This window comes from Ruditapes philippinarum, unplaced genomic scaffold (assembly GCF_026571515.1).
Source record: "Ruditapes philippinarum isolate M1 unplaced genomic scaffold, ASM2657151v2 ctg200_1_1_1_1, whole genome shotgun sequence".
Classification (NCBI taxonomy): domain Eukaryota; kingdom Metazoa; phylum Mollusca; class Bivalvia; order Venerida; family Veneridae; genus Ruditapes; species Ruditapes philippinarum.
This window is the reverse complement of record NW_026859094.1, coordinates 146560-162808: the sequence shown is the minus strand read 5'-3', so window position 1 is coordinate 162808 and position 16249 is coordinate 146560. Positions and strand designations below refer to the sequence as shown.

Below are 16249 nucleotides of genomic sequence, written 5' to 3'. Positions count from 1 at the left end.
ATTGCTAAAGTGCTGCACCAAATAATTAGTAGTGTTGCATTCATTTATTTATTTATTTATTTATTTATTTATTTATTTATTTATTTATTTATGTTAGATACCATCCATCCAAGTCCATCTACGTGTCTCCTAATATATCAACAATCAGACTATTTGACTATTTGTCAACCAACAAATGACTAATATGTGCATCACTTCATTTGTAATAACATAAAACCAATTGCAACAAACACAAAAAACACCATTTCAAATGTGATTTATTCTTTCTTTACATGTATCTGAAATAGAGAAAGCAATAATAAGATAATGTCATATGGATAACAACTATTTATTTCCTTGTTAAAGATAAGGGATTAAGGAGATTGTGCAAATACGTCTAAATGTTAAACATTTAGCATTTATAATGACTTTCTTTGGTCATATTTGATGCTTTTTTCGTTTAACTTAACAATAGCTTATATAGTTTTCTTTCTTAATGCTTTAATTGTTATGCCGAAATGTAACACAATGCTTCTTTGAAGGGATGGCCTGTACAAATGCAAACGATTGTTCAATGTTATCACATGTTTAAAACAATGATTAACAATAATTTAAAAATCTAGTTATTTCTCAGTTTTAATACAGATATCAGAGCATGATAATAATAATAATATTTATATACAGAAATTCGCTTCAGTGTATTTAAACATTGCAGATTTATGATAAACAGTTTCTTAGATTTTCAGTAATAATAAACTAGCCATTCTCATGTTATATTTGCAAAAACGTTTAAAAACTATACATAAGTTGTTGAACTTAAAAAAAGATGAAAGTGTTATTTATATCCTATCAATTGCAAGTAATTTTATAGCAGATTTCAAAGTATGGACATACAGCAGTTCACATCAAATACTCAAAAAATACTCAAAAATATCACATCATTTTATCTAAGTAAATGTACTATCTTTTAAAAACAATCAAGGTCTTTCAAATTCTATTTGAAATGCCTTGAAACAATGTACAAGTATTCTTCAATCGGACCACAAAGAGGTTTGGAATATTAAAATAAAATTGCTGCTTACATGTGGGTTCGAGCACCATTGCTGCACCTATCTCGGTACCTTTAACAGGTAACTGTGTAGCGGACTGCCCCGCCACGCAATCTGTCTTTATTAGACTAAGATATACGGTCCCATTTGAGTTCTGTTGCATTGCCTTAAACAGTAAAAATATTGTAACAAGATTAACAAGGAAAGTCATTTTTCTTAACTCCGAATTTATCAACTTTTACCAATGTCATACTTTTCTTATTCTCGTAGAAGCAATCATCTTATCATTAAGTTAATGTGCTCTCGTATCCATATAATCTTATTATCTATTCAAACATAGTAGAGTGACAGCTGTAAATTAAAACAAAATGGAAACCTTAAATGTCGCAATGAAAAATTGAAAATAGCGCATGCTCAGTTTGGTTGAGCTTGTTCATGCGCAGTGGTTGTGTGTGCAACCTATATTCCAACGCACCTTTTCACCGGCTTAAGCAGAACTCTTTATAATAATCCAGTATGTACGACCTGCTTAAATCATCACATGACGGAAATTTTACTTTATATCATTGATTTGAATAAGAATGAAATTTCGGTAACAAATAAAGATAAAGCATTAAATTAGTAAACAAGTGGCGTCGTGGCCGAGAGGTTAACGCGTCAGAGAAGCAATCTAAGGATTACTGGCCATATGAATTCGGACCCATTCAAGGGGAAGCCGTTGCTTCCTTGAGCAAAAAACTTTACATTCATTGGTTGGTACTGATTTGTTTCAGGAACGGATTCGAGAGTGTTTGAGTAAGCTTCCAACACAATCGTCGAACTAAACAATGTATAAACAAATTTACTTAAAAGACTTTACAAGTGCATTGTACTTTCCACAAAACAATTAAGCAAAAATTAAAGGACAATAAACATATGTACTTACAACGCAGGTAAATCGACTTGAAGTTAAAGAGAGGCTCGCATCTTTGTTATAGTATGACGTGTAGTAAGTGGACGTAGAGGAAACGTATATGGTTGCAATGCATCCAACCTCACCTCCAGCTGTAAAAAAGTAAACGTTGTACATGTTACTTTACTTTTGAGTTGAGAAAAACAGAAGTAAAGTTAATGTTTGCATGCGTAGAATTGTAAAACTATTAATCAATACCTATTAATCATGACATAAGATCTTATTTACACTAAATATGGTTAAAAGTTTTAATCATTATCATATAACATATTTTGATCAATTCCTTCCTAGCAGCAAGTAATATTATACATGTTTATTTATGGGATATTATAATCAATTGACAACACATTTGTATTATTCTTCTAAAGCACCAATTTTTACTTTGACTTTGTTTTAAGTTTTACCAGAGTAAAAAGGCTCTTTCGTTGTACATCCTGTATTATCAATTAATAACTCTGCATGGCTTTGGTTACTACAGGCAATTATAGTCGATGTGTTCACATTGTCACAATAAGTACCGGTTTGATCGGTGTACGTGTACTGGAAAAATCCAAGGATAGGGTCCGGGCACTGGATGGCCGATATTGCTGCAGTCTCATTTCCTGTAATAATTGTGACAAAGTTAGCTATCTAGTAATATATCTCAATATCTTTTAAAGCAAATGTAGACATTTTCTTATATCAAAATAAAGAAAAACAGAATCCCCCAAGAACGTCCAGAACAATAAGTTTGAAAATGTTGCAGGCTCAGTTTGATTAAGCCTGTTTATGGACAATATATAGTGACCACTATATGACTACTCTCACTAGCACTGCCTTAAGCAGTATTCAACATTTAAACACGCTTATAATAAAATTTTGAATTTAAAAACATCCGCAAATGTGTTTATATGGCGGCTATTATGGAACCTCCAATGTGACACTTTCGAACCATTCCATGAAAAGCGGAATACTGTCCCCAAGTAAAAGAATGCCTTTGATCTTATCGAGAAAACAACGAGCGGAACTAAATAAAATGAAGTTTAGAGTGATGATCAGATATCACAGATAAGATGTCGGAATATAAATTTAAAAAGCTGGCAACATATCTTATAAGGGTGAGTATGCAATATTCATATAGGATATATGGAACCACCAATCTTGAAAAAGATCTTACAATACCACAGACACAACAATAATGTGGTGCTGAACTGTACAATTTTTAATGATTGGAAATAAAACATCCCTGATTAAATGTACTGGGCGAGTGCTGCATTATCTTACAGTGGTATCAATAAAATGAGGTTTAAAAGCATACTGTGTATGGCTGTTTATTTAATTTACCTGTCTTGATCATAGTGTAAAACTCTGCTGTATCAACTGTGGATGAATTACATATATCCGTAAGTGAAGTAATCGTGTCAACATTTGTTGTCAGAATAGCCCTGAATCTTAGATCACTTAAGGTTATTTCAGTAGCTGAAATGATAATTCTAATACGTTATCTAAGCAGAAGAGTACATCAATAGTGTTGTTGGAGTTATTATCGTGTTAGGTACTACTTATAAGCCCTCCGGGTACTAGTATCTTTTAGTATACTCAACCAAAGGTGCTAGTCGCAGAACGATGTTTGATCTTGTTATTTATGTAATTAAATACCAATACATAAAAAAAAATTAAAAGTAGTTTTTGTTGTTATATAACAATATAACATAAAAACTATTTTTTTCTATTTTAATATACTGGTATTATATTACATGAAGAACAAGATAAAACAAATTTTATTTCAAATCAATGCGCCAAGCACCTCTGTACTCGACAGTGTCCGCCAAAAACAAGGACCCGATGTAGGATATCAGGAAATACATAGGAACGGCCACAAATTAGATGTTGTAAAATTAATTAATGAGTTTGACATATTTAAAATATGCGTAAAAATTACTCGGATTCGCACTTTTCAACATCGTCAACACCAAATAAACATAGATTGGTGTTAATTGTTCTCTTTACTCGATGCAACGTTACATCATTTCAAAAAGTCGTTTGTCGTTTCGATGCGTCCTTTCGGTATTTTGAGTACCAACGAGTACTTTGATAGAGTATACTAAAAGCTAATGGGTGTGATGCCTTACAAGAAGATTAAGTAGGTCCTGTTCCTTCAAGACAACAACCCCAAAATCGACGGTACAATTAAGTGATATCGAAACTGACAGTCGATCTAAAGACCATTTATAAGACTATTTATAAGAATGTTTTACACACCAGATATAGTCTAATTGCATTATAAATTTATAACCAAGATCTACGCTTAAACTTTCTGCATGCATCACATATGTCGTATATATTTTTTTTTATACTTTTATGTAAGTCGAACTTCTCTTTCGGCATTACGGCAATGGGTTCCATGCTGTCAAACTTTGATTGGTATATACATTCCTTTTGTAATTCCAACTCCAAATTGCATAGATCCTCTCATTTTGTGCGTTAGCGAACAGCATGGATCCTGATCAGACTGCGCGATGGTGCAGACTGGTCTGGATCCATGCTGGTCGCAAACGCACTATTTTGGTTTTGTCGTGAAGCGGCTCAAATGAGCTTTTAAAATGCAATATTACCTGAATTTAAGTAGAAGTAATACGAATATGTACTAGCTTGTCTAAAGTCGAAACAGCCATACGGATACACGTCAAGGGTATTGCCAAGGATTTGAACCGTCTGATTCATCCTGAAAAGCATTTTTAAAATAAAATATTCTAGCTGTGATCGCTCATTTGAATGCTCAAAATACGATCAAACATGTTTGTAAAAAAAATAAAAAAGAAACAAGAGGGCCATGATGGCCCTGAGTCGCTCACCAGAAACAAATGCTTTTCAATGTTGGAATGTCAATATTTAAACAATAATTTGAAGAAATGCCATGACCTGGAGTATTTAAGCTTGAGCTTAAACGGGGCTAATCAAATTAATATGAGCAAACTTGATAAAAGACTACCTAAGAATGCTACAAAGTTTAAAAATATATCAATTATTTCAGTAGGAAATGATGTTCAAAGGTTTTTTTCTATTTTTAGCTTGAGCGGCCCCTAAAAAGGAGCTTATCAAATTAATATAAACAAACTTGATAAAAGAGTACCCAAGAATACTATAAAAGATTACCGAAAATGCTACAGACAAAGTTTGGTTATCATCCATTAATTAGTTCAGTAGAAGAAGATGTTTAAACGTATTTCTATTTTTAATTTTAGCGGCACCTAAAAGGGGCTAATCAAAACAATATGAACAAACTTAATAAAAGACTACCCAATAATGCTACAGAGAAAGTTTGGTGAACATCAATCAATTAGTTCTGTAGCAATAGATGTTAAAATGTATATATTTTTTTAATTTTAGTGGCCCCTAAAAGGAGCCAATCAAAACAATATGAGCAAACTTGATAAAAGACTACCCAACAATGCTTCAGACAAAGTTTGGTGATCATCCATCCATTATTTCTGTAGAAATAGTCATTTAAAGGTATTTCTATTGGCTCCTAAAAAGAGCCAATCAAAATAGTATTAGCAAACTTTATAAAAGACTACCAAAGAATGCTACAGACAAAGTTTGGTGATCATCCATCAATTAGTTCTCTAGAAATAGACATTTAATGGTATTTCTATTTTTAGCTTGAGCGGCCCCTAAAAGGGGCCAATCAAATTCATATGAGCAATCTTGATAAAACACTACAAAGAATGCTACAGACAAAGTTTGGTGATCATCCATCCATTAGTTCTGTAGAAGAAGATGTTTAAAGGTTTTTCTATTTTTAGCCCTAGAGACCCCTAAAAGGGGCCAATTGGAATGACATGAGCAAATTCAAGTGTGATTGTCACAAGGATGCTACAGACAAAATTTGAAGTAAATCTGCTCAGTAGTTTCAGAGAAGAAGACGATTGTTGACGCATGACGACGGACGATGGACGCCGGAGCATTCCCCTTTGATACTAATAGCTCGCCCTGAGCCTTCGGCTCTGGTGAGCTAATAAGATAAGAAAAAGACAAATACTACGTTATCATTTAAGAAAGAGGTACCAAAATTAAATTTCATATAAAAAATGAACAAGTCTTAGGCTGATAACCTGGCTATTGCGAACGTTCATATTTATGAACATTTTTTGGTATAAATCATTTTCTATGATAAATTTCAAAACAATTTTAGTTCAAAATAAATACCAGTCCGCGGAGGTAAATTGCTTTAAATAATGATTTATTTAAGCTTAGTTATATTTTTAAACGTCGGTTGAATAGCTTTCTGAATAAAATTTCCAACGCTTACTTGAACACGTATTGCGTTCCTGAATTTAGAACACAATCAAAGTGGCTGGCTGTATGTGATGATTGGAATGTTTTTGTCATCGATAAAGACATAGAAGTCGAGTCGATTGTGATAGTTTCAAAACTTGTGCTAGTCCATGTGCCATCCAAGGCTGATGGGAAACTCGAACATTGTTGCATTGATGGGGAAACTGAAAAGGACAATAATAACTTCATGGTATTTTCTCCATTCAATTCATGACGCCAATCTAGAGCTTTCTTGGAAAAAATATCGACGGCGAAAACAATATACAAATATTGTATAAAAAATTTAAGTATATGTAACGAGTCTTAGCAAATGAAGGTACCTAAAGATCAATCTATTTGATTCTATTCAAGTGATGTTTAGAGAAAAGGTAATGAATTAAGTTTACTCAAAGATTTAGATCCTTTAATTTTTTTAGATAATTTATCTCAACGGTCCTAGAGACTTCGTCCTAGAGACTTCAGGAGACAAAGTTTGACATTTACCACAGAAAATTTGATTTGAGAGATGATTTATGTATGATTTATATCATGGTAATGTCCAATCTTTAAACCTTTACTAGTTCTTGTACTGCCGGTATTCTATCTTTATAATTATTACATCTTTTTATAATAATTTGAGAGAGTCAGAATTTTAAATAGCACAAGTGGAAGTGAAATTATTATTATTTGTTTCATATGTTTGTCATGCAGATAAAAACATCATGAAAAAAAATGTAAACTGCACTACTCACCTGTAACAAGTATGACACAAATTTGTAAAAGATACTCCATTTCTAACGCGGAAAAAAATCACATATACAAAAACAATTGGATCTACCCGTAGCTATATCGTCCGTAGTAAACCATTTTCTTTTTTGCACCATTAAACAAATAAAAGTATCTAAAACAAACAGCGGTAAAGTAATCAATGAATTAATTGCAACTTAAAAAATGAATTTATCACATTATTGTATTAAATATGCCTATAAGAATATTTCCGTGACATATTTGTGCAATAATTGATTAAAAGAAGCTAGCTTTTTTCTATTTTCGATAAATTACACCCTTAACTACCAAGTTTTGAAACAAAAGCTATTAGCACAATGAAATACTTTCAAAAGGACATTTAAATGGAAAATCGGTGTCACTTTACAGACACGGCCAACCGTTCGGTCGCTTCAATTGTTTATACATAAAAGGCGTTAAAATATATATCTTCATTGTAATTCATTTTTAGGGTGTTAAAACAAAAAGAACGTGACCTGGTAGATTTATTCAATCCAACTAATATTTAATCACAGACAATTATCAACAAATATGCGACATTTTTAATGAAAATGACTTTGCATATCGGATATTTATGCCGTGTACTGTGACGCAATTTCATTATATGATTACATTTTTATGTTCCTATCGTGTGTTTGTAAATTATACCAAAAAGGTGTTATTGAAATTCAAATGAAAAATGAGTATAGGTTCAGACAGATTGAAATGAAAGTATGTAATGTATATTACCTAATAATCAAGATATAACAAAATCTCATAGGGCCTCAGAAATGATTTCATTGTGTCTTCTGAGTAACGGCAAATATGTGTTTTATTTTGTTTACAGAATGTAGCATGCTTAATCACATGAAGAAAGAAATAAGTGTTGAATGTGAAATGATTCATTATAAACGTAGCAGATCATAAACTCGGTGGTATCTTAATTATCTCCCATATAAATTACTAAATCACAATCAAAAAGATAAAGAAGCACAAACTGTTTTATTAATTTAACATGTATATGGCCAGTGAGTTTTCGGAAACAGTAAAAGAACACTATGATTATACAGAACTTTTGGGAAAAAAAATGAAAAAAGCAATTAATGCACGATTAATATAAAACGTGTAATAATCTTTATTTTGAACTTGCATTGGTTCATTAATAAAAAAAGTAAGGAGAAATCAGAAGGTCGGTCGAAATAAGGACTAAATTCAGCTTCATTATCCTTGATGAGATTTAACCTTAATTATTACGAAAGGATCCAGGGACTTTGATTTGATGCTGAAAACATTTTTATAATTGTTAAATATAGTTTAAAAGAATCTTTACTAGTATCTGTTTGTATATGTGAATTTGTGCATCAAATTGACTTTATTGAATAAACAAAACGAGCTTTTCTTCCTGTTTGTGTTTTCATATTATTTATTTAAAAGGGAAACAACCGCTAACTTGCCCTTGCTCAGATTGAATCATTGTTATTCCCCGGGGTTGTATAAATATTTGATTGTAGGCGATAAAAAAGATTTCTGATTCATAATGTGTGTTTTGCGCCGATTACTAAACTGACCTTTGAACTCGATACCGATGACGTTTGATGCTATTTATTTTTGATGTATTTTGAGAGGAAGGGGTTGTGTTGTACGTTTTTAGGGGTGGCCTTTATTTTGCGCTAACGCAATAATGGACATATGGGATTTCCAGCGAACGGACGCCTCAGTTTCACCATCGACGCTCATGCAGTACGCCCGTACGCTGGCTGAAATGCTTGCTCACTTGAAAGAATCCAGTCACTGGCGGGATTTGAACCAACAGCGGTAAGTGGCAAGTTGTTTGAAGTCGGCCTAGGGCGGCATATTAAGTAAACATAAAATGCGGAAATACCGTTCTTAAACACTACAAGAATAATTCGATCGTTTATTCAAAAGAAATATTGTAACTACGTTTACTTTATTTGATAACATTCAATTTTATAAAGTTCAGGAGTTCATAATCTACCTTTAATTCTCTTTCCAACGAAAATGCAAAGAAAAACAGCCTTATTTATGTTTTATGTAGCTTTTCACAAAAGCTACATATTATTTTTGTCTGTCGAATAGTCAGATAAATGCATGAATATGCCGATTGGAATCTGTTTACAAATCCTATGATGTTCAGTAATGTAGTACTTGCAGGACTAAAGGACATAGGTCTATTCAAGGTGAAAAAGAGGCAAGCTTTGTCTTGAAGATGACGAGTAAATTTGTTTGGTTTTGGGAAAACTGTTTTGATCTTACCAATTGTTTTCACATTTCATCTTCAAACCATCATAGAAGCTTTCGAAGACACAGCAAAAAAAGGGCAAGATAACAAATTATACAACCAGTTGAAGTCCCTTCAAGACATTTCAATGCTTCTTATTTTTTAAGTGAAATTCTCATAGCATTTTCCAAATTTAGAAAATTGATAGAAACCTCATTTTACGCCCGGATTAGCTTTGACAATTACATGACATTTTTTATATTTTAATACATATTATATAATTACAAGATGTAACAACATTATAACAAAGATAATATAACATAAATGAGATAGAGGTTGAGATATTGAATGAAGTTTGGTGTTTGATCTCTTCTCTCTTGTACAAAAAAAACTCTGTATGTATTTTACTAAGCTACAAAATACTAGATTATTGCAATTTGCATACCTTTAAGTTCGATAAAGTGAATAATTTAATAATTTGTCATCACATCCCAGTAAATTTCGTAAATGATGGTAAACTTTCCTAAAAATTTGCAAACAATTGAGTTTTATTTATATAGATGTTAGAAATAACAATATTTCACCTACATAATAAAGTCTAAAACCCAGTAAATTAGTCAAGCAGCTATAACCACAATTACTGAAAAATATTTAGGGTTTTATCAATATAACAAAATTATAATAAAAGTTTCAATTCTATAAAGTACTAATGCTATCCTTAAATGATAAAAGTTATCAACAACATCCTTTTACTATCATAACAAATATCAATTTTAATAGCATTTTAAATGATACAATAATTTAACATTGAAATGAGACAAGAGGGCCAAAATGGCCCTGAAATCGCTCACCTGTATATAGGCCCCTGGGACGGGGCCAATTTTGACCCCAGGGCTTTTATTTGAACAAACTTGGTAGACACTGACTAGATGATGTTTCATGCAAAATATTTAAGCTCTAGCTCTTACGGTTTTTTAAAAGAAGATATTCTGTTTTTTAAAAGAAGATATTCTAAGTTTTTTTCTTTCGGTTGCCATGGCAACCAGAGTTCTGCTTGGAATTAAATTCTTTGAACAATTTTTAAAGTTGACTACCATAGGAACATTCCTTTGCAGTTTGGACGAAATTGGTTAAGAACTTTATGAGGAGATGTCGTTTAAAGTAAAAGATAACGGACGCACGACGGACAGACGATGTACGGCTGCCAGTCGAAAAGCGATAACAAAAGCTCACCATTTCACTTTGTGACAGGTGATTAACAAAAGTATTGCAAAGTAGGGGGACAAAAATATGTACAACTAAATGCAAATTAGGGTAATCAAAAGTAAGTTTGAAATAAAGAGACTCAGACCTGTGCACAAATCTTATCTGAAACATGTTTTAAACTATCAACATTGTGATACTTAATCATCATAAAATAACCCCCTGTGCTGGGTATGTTTGTTTTAGCCTAGTCGCAAGATTTACATATTTTTACTATAGGTCTCCTAGGCAATGCCACACGCTTATCATCTCAGCTTTTCGCTAACCATCTCAGCTTTTCCTTTCTGTGTAATTTTCATCAATATAACTATAATGTATTGACATGCATATGTCTGACAGGCCAATTTTTGACTCTGGGTTTTTTTATTTATAGATGTATAACTTTTCTATTGGAACACGAAGTGATGATTTAAGCTCTGGGCAATGAAGTTTCTGTAATTTTATAAGATTTCATTTTTAAAGTCTTTTCTTCGCTATTTTGACCTGCTATTAACCATTTCATACAGTGTGCACCTTTTGTAGGAGGCTACCTTAAAACTACTTCTGAAGTTGGCCATATCCAAAACGAATACATTGTATGTATTTCAAAGAAATAGTAGATAGAGACCAAAGGACAATAATTTATCGTAAAAAAGCTAACCTCTGTGCTCTAGATTTTAATTTTAAACCATTTCTAACAATATTTTGTGTTTTTGTGACGTAATTTTATGATGAGAATGCAGTCTTCATACCAAATTAAGATCAACACACAAGCAATTAACATAATCTGATGTTTAGGAAAAATAAACTAGAGCTATCAATCAAGGTGATTAATACCATAATGACATTATAATTGAGAAAAAACTGACAAAGACCAAATGCACATAACTAATTAAGTAACTTATATAGTGACATACAAGACACATTTTACATATCAAAAATCCTGGAAAACTTGCAAAGTTAATCTCCTCACCTTGCTTTAAGGATTTGCATGACTAAGCAATGAATGACTTTCTTCTATTACAGGGAGTATAGAATCGGGAGTATAATAAAATGATAGATTGAATTCAATTTCCTTATTTCCTACTGCTTCTGTCATAGGTTTGGTACACTTTTTATCATATACCTCAAACTTTTTACCAGCCTGTTCTTTGAAGTTTGACCTCCGGTATACCCCTTCAAATTTTGGAAATAGTTTACTGTTTTTATCAATATGACTTTCAAAGTTCAAGGCATACCATACACTCAACACAGTTGTAACGTCTAAGACGATTTCGCTATTAACATACATGAAGATCTTCATATGATCAGATAGTATCAGACTATCTGATTCACAGTTATACAAAGCTATTCTAATAGCTTGAGATGAGGCAAAACACGATGCTATATAGGAACTAGATAACTCTTGATTTTTGTTCACTTCTGAAAACGCATTAACAATTGTTTGAGATAATACTTGTGACACTGCTTTAGAAGTAAATGCATCCTTTTTTACTTCAACGAGAGTTTCTTCCCCTGAAGTTGAATTTTCATCATCTTCAAAGTCCCCAGTTTTAATTTTCTTTGGTGGTGGTTCACTACTACCATCTTCTTTATTGTCTTCAGTTCCTATCTTAACTGTACTTCTGTTAACAAGTATATCTGCATGTCCGTGCCACACTTCTGTGTTACCTAATAAACATAAATTATATCAAATATTTACAGGTCCACATATATTAATTGCAATGCAATTCTACATACCAAAAAATTGTAATTTTGGAAGAGAACATTTTCAACTAGACCTATCACTGAAGGTGGTTAACACCCCCACAAGCAACTTTTGACTTTTTTGAAAAATAAGTAGTCTGAAGAAAAATTTGAACTCAACCTATAGTAAATGAAGTATCAACTGTGTACATAAGAATTTTCAATTAATTGCAATCCCAACTGGGGTCTTCATATAAGCTTGGTACACACCAAGTGTGATCATAAAATCTCATTCCTAACTCTAACTATTGTCCAGAAACCATTTTTCTATTTTTACTAATGGTGACCGTTGACCCTAGTGGATCAACCGGGGTCTTCATATAAGCTTGCTATAAAGCAAGTTTGATTATAATATCTCACTCCTAACTCTAGTTATTGTCCTGAAACCATTTTTTTATTTTTAGTAACAGTGACCTTGACCCCAGGGGGTTCAAATGCAATACCAACCGGGGTCTTTATCACTACTTTATGTAAGCTTGCTATACACCTAGTTTGATTACAATATGTTGTTCCTAACTTTAGTTATCATGTGGAAACCATATTTCCGTTTTAGAAATGGTGACCTTGACCCCAGGGAGTTCAAATGCAACTTCATGCAAGCTTGCTATACACCAAGTTTGATTATTGACTCAATTGTACTACAAAATTTGTGTATTTCAAAAGATTGAGGCATGGAGGGTTCAAATGCAATAACAACTGGGGTCTTTATGTACGCTTGCTATACACCTAGTTTGATTATAATATCTTGTTCCTAACTTAAGTTATTGTCTGGAAACCATTTAAGTTTTCCATTTTTAGTGACGGTGACCTTGACCTCAGGGAGTCCAAATGCAATACCAACTGGGGTCTTCATACAAGCTTGCTATAAATCAAGTTTGATTATTCACTCAATTGTACTACATAATTGTTTATTTCAAATTATTGAGGCATGGATCTGGACTCTCAGTGTAAAAATTTGATAATGAAATGCTAAATCTGCCATAATAGAAATAAAATGAAATTACTCCTTTGTATGTGCCAAAAGAAATACATTTTTGTAGTTTTATTACTGAAAATAAGTCAATAAAGGGAGATATCTTCAAGAAAAAAAAATAAGACATACATAAAGGGAGGTAATTTGAAGAAAACATTAAGACAGAGTTATAGATCGTGTTTTTTCTCACACTGTTATCTATTTATTTTTCAAGCTTCACTGGAATCTCTGTAATACTTTTTGAGTCTCTGGACAAAGAAAATGCATGCCATGTTAACCTTTGACCTCTAAGTATGAACTTCACTTTTTTTTTTGGAGGTAGGTTTTTGTATTGTGAATAACACCACGGATTTATATTACATCCGTTTTTCATTGTTTATATTTGTGCAAACTAATTTCAAAATCTTTTGATGAATGGAAAAGCTGTGGAAAAGACACAAACAGAAACAATGACAGTGCTTAGCTTTGAACTCTAAGTGTGGCCTTGACCTTGGAGGTAGAGGTCTAAGTGTTTGGCATAACGTGTATGTTGTCAAATTATGGAAAATATTTGTACCAAGTTATTTTAAAGTCCTTTAAAGGATGAAAACAGTTCTGGACAAGAGAGACACGGAATATACCCCTAACAGATAATTATGACAGACTTCTGATTTTCCAGTTCTACCTTAATCTCGGAAGTAGGGGTCTGCAATGAATCATGAATCACTGATTTATGGACCAGACACAGACAGGGGACAAAACGTATTCATGTTGCTTTGTCTTAAGTAGAAACATTAGTTAATAAAGGTAATGCATGGAAATCAGAGATAGAAGATAAAACAACACACATAGAAATAAAATCACATCATCTAGGTCTAAAACAGCAAAAATATGTAGACACAAAAATATCCAGAGTACGGTTTCTGTTGAACAATTGGTAAAACATTTGATCAAGAAATATCATTCTGCCATCTACCAATGAGCTGATAAATGGTAGAATATCCTCAATGCATCAAAAAAGTACATAAAAGATTTATAAATTACCAAGTGATGTGTTCATTTGATTTTCGCTGATATCCATTGCACAGTTTGGACACCTTCTTGCATCCTTTGGGAAAACTTTGTTTCCAATCTCGTAACTACCAGTCAATGGTCTAAACAAATGCGCAGCAAGAATAACTTGTATATTGAATTCATTATAGTCTTTGTTTCCGAACAATGAAAGAAGACACTCCTCATGCTGTTCTGAAATTAAAACAAAAATAATTCTTAAGCTAAGATTTTTAAGTCATATACACATTCACAAATGTTATTTTGTACAAACTTAAGAAATAATCATAAAATTTAAAAACCATTCTGCCTATATTCTGAAAAGAAAGAAAATGCCATAATTTTTACCAAATACATGTAAATACATTAACTGTCTGCTTAACATGATAATAATTTTCCATGCAATAGAAAGTTGTAAACTAGATCGGTTTCATTGATAAAATACATGGATCAATGTGGTACATGCATGGGTTGATATTGATAAAAAGAGTTTTGTTACAAATGAAGCAGGTCTCTATGTCAAAGGTTAAAGTCCCAAAGGGAGGGTACTCCCAGGGCAATTCTTAGGAATCTTGTTCAAAATAAATCATTGGAAATTTTTGCTGCATCATAAATAAATGGGGAGTCCTACATTACTTAAATTTTATGTCAGTCAAGACTTCCATGTACAACAGTCTTGTTTCAAGCATGTTCAAAATTGTTGTTTTGAGGGTCAAATTAATTCACGAATTCGAAAAACGCCGTTTTCGGGTACTTTCTGTACATAGCTCTGGGGAATTCACCTAATGGCGTGTAATAGCGAACTCGAATGTTTTTGCCCTTTTTTAAATTAAATTGAAATAAAACAGTTATTTCTTTATAAGAAAATAATTAAATATCATTGTACTTCATTTGGTGTAATTCCCCAGAGCTAAATCTGTAACGTTTTTTATATATAGGTATGATTTGGGGGAGGGGGGGAATTTGACTTTAGGGCGATTATTGATAGAATTTCAAGGTCCTGTGGGAGAACTTACTAGTTGCAAAAAAAATCCTCTAATCTTGAAATTTAAACACTTATTTCATGTCTTCCTTCTTGGATTTTTAGGTAAGAGAGCAATTTCTTGCAACCAGTAAGCTGAAAGTCTGCAAGTCGAAATCCGTCGTCAGTTGAAATGTTCACTGTGGCTTCCGAAAAACTATTTCCATCAGCTGATGCATCACAAAAATCGATGAAAACAGGACATGCTTCATTTCTGGACAAAAGACAATCCTTCCGAAAGTTGGTTTCGAAATTTGTCAAATGTTGACGTAAATGTTGTCTTTTCGCCATTTTTCGCGATTCAGACCAAGCGCACCAAACCAATTTAATGGAGATATATGATTAAAAATATAGAAGAATATATATAAGTGCAGTATTTTATAAACAATCAGATCTATCTTGTTTATAAATTGAAAGTACAAATGCCGAAGCAAGATGAAGGGGAGGTTACCGCGTGGACAAGTGTGAGGAAGATTTATCGGCTGTGACTAAAATCAAAGTGCTGCAGCACTGAATGCGACGGACATGCAACCGGAGAGACATTTAGGCTTTTTTTAGAAAAAACAAATAAAGTTTCCTTTTAAAAGGAAAGGCTTGCACAGTTGTGCCTTCATCCCAACCCTTTAAAATTGTGTGTTTTTTTTGTTTCAATTTATTATCACATTTTTTTTAATTACGGTATTTGTATATCATAAAGGGTTTATTTAGTTGGGTTTTTTTTTTTTTTTTTGGAAAACCGAATATTTTTTGTCAAAACGATTTGAAATCTATTCTCTATTGTATAAAACTAGATAAATAAAGAAAATGATCAATCGTAAAAATACTAACGTGATACTGAAGGAAAACAAGTGTGCACATTTCATTTCCCCTTTTTCGCAGCGAAATCATTCCTTTGCTTTATAGACAAGTAAATGCACTTACGTGGTACCAATTAATAAGCATGTATCAACTATGTTAC

At 32.4% G+C, this 16249-nt stretch overlaps 2 protein-coding genes across 2 annotated transcripts; both read right to left on the bottom strand.

Moving 5' to 3' along the window:
• Window positions 1-102: 102 nt before the first annotated feature.
• Window positions 103-7351, bottom strand: LOC132755196 (uncharacterized). Its single transcript, XM_060746007.1, has 8 exons — window positions 7029-7351; window positions 6272-6461; window positions 4575-4684; window positions 3304-3438; window positions 2385-2582; window positions 1954-2072; window positions 1062-1194; window positions 103-278 (listed from the first exon to the last, which is right to left on the bottom strand). Exons 1-8 carry the CDS (start codon window positions 7066-7068, stop codon window positions 247-249), a joined length of 957 nt encoding a protein of 318 aa, XP_060601990.1. The 5' UTR covers window positions 7069-7351; the 3' UTR covers window positions 103-246.
• Window positions 7352-9624: 2273 nt separating this feature from the next.
• LOC132755192 (uncharacterized) lies at window positions 9625-15582 on the bottom strand. The gene is made up of 3 exons (XM_060746004.1): window positions 15381-15582; window positions 14265-14465; window positions 9625-12193 (listed from the first exon to the last, which is right to left on the bottom strand). Exons 1-3 carry the CDS (start codon window positions 15580-15582, stop codon window positions 11502-11504), a joined length of 1095 nt encoding a protein of 364 aa, XP_060601987.1. The 3' UTR covers window positions 9625-11501.
• Between the last annotated feature and the right edge of the window lie 667 nt (window positions 15583-16249).

Coding starts and splice junctions, on each gene's coding strand:
- LOC132755192 (XM_060746004.1), bottom strand. CDS start 15,582: ATGGCGAAAAGACAACATTTACGTCAACATTTGACAAATTTCGAAACC. Junction 14,466..15,380: donor TGCAGACTTTCAGCTTACTG/GTTGCAAGAAAT, acceptor TTTTAATTTCAG/AACAGCATGAGGAGTGTCTT. Junction 12,194..14,264: donor TCAAATGAACACATCACTTG/GTAATTTATAAA, acceptor TATGTTTATTAG/GTAACACAGAAGTGTGGCAC.
- LOC132755196 (XM_060746007.1), bottom strand. CDS start 7,068: ATGGAGTATCTTTTACAAATTTGTGTCATACTTGTTACAG. Junction 2,073..2,384: donor GAAAGAGCCTTTTTACTCTG/GTAAAACTTAAA, acceptor ACTTTTTTACAG/CTGGAGGTGAGGTTGGATGC. Junction 1,195..1,953: donor CAAGTCGATTTACCTGCGTT/GTAAGTACATAT, acceptor TTACTGTTTAAG/GCAATGCAACAGAACTCAAA.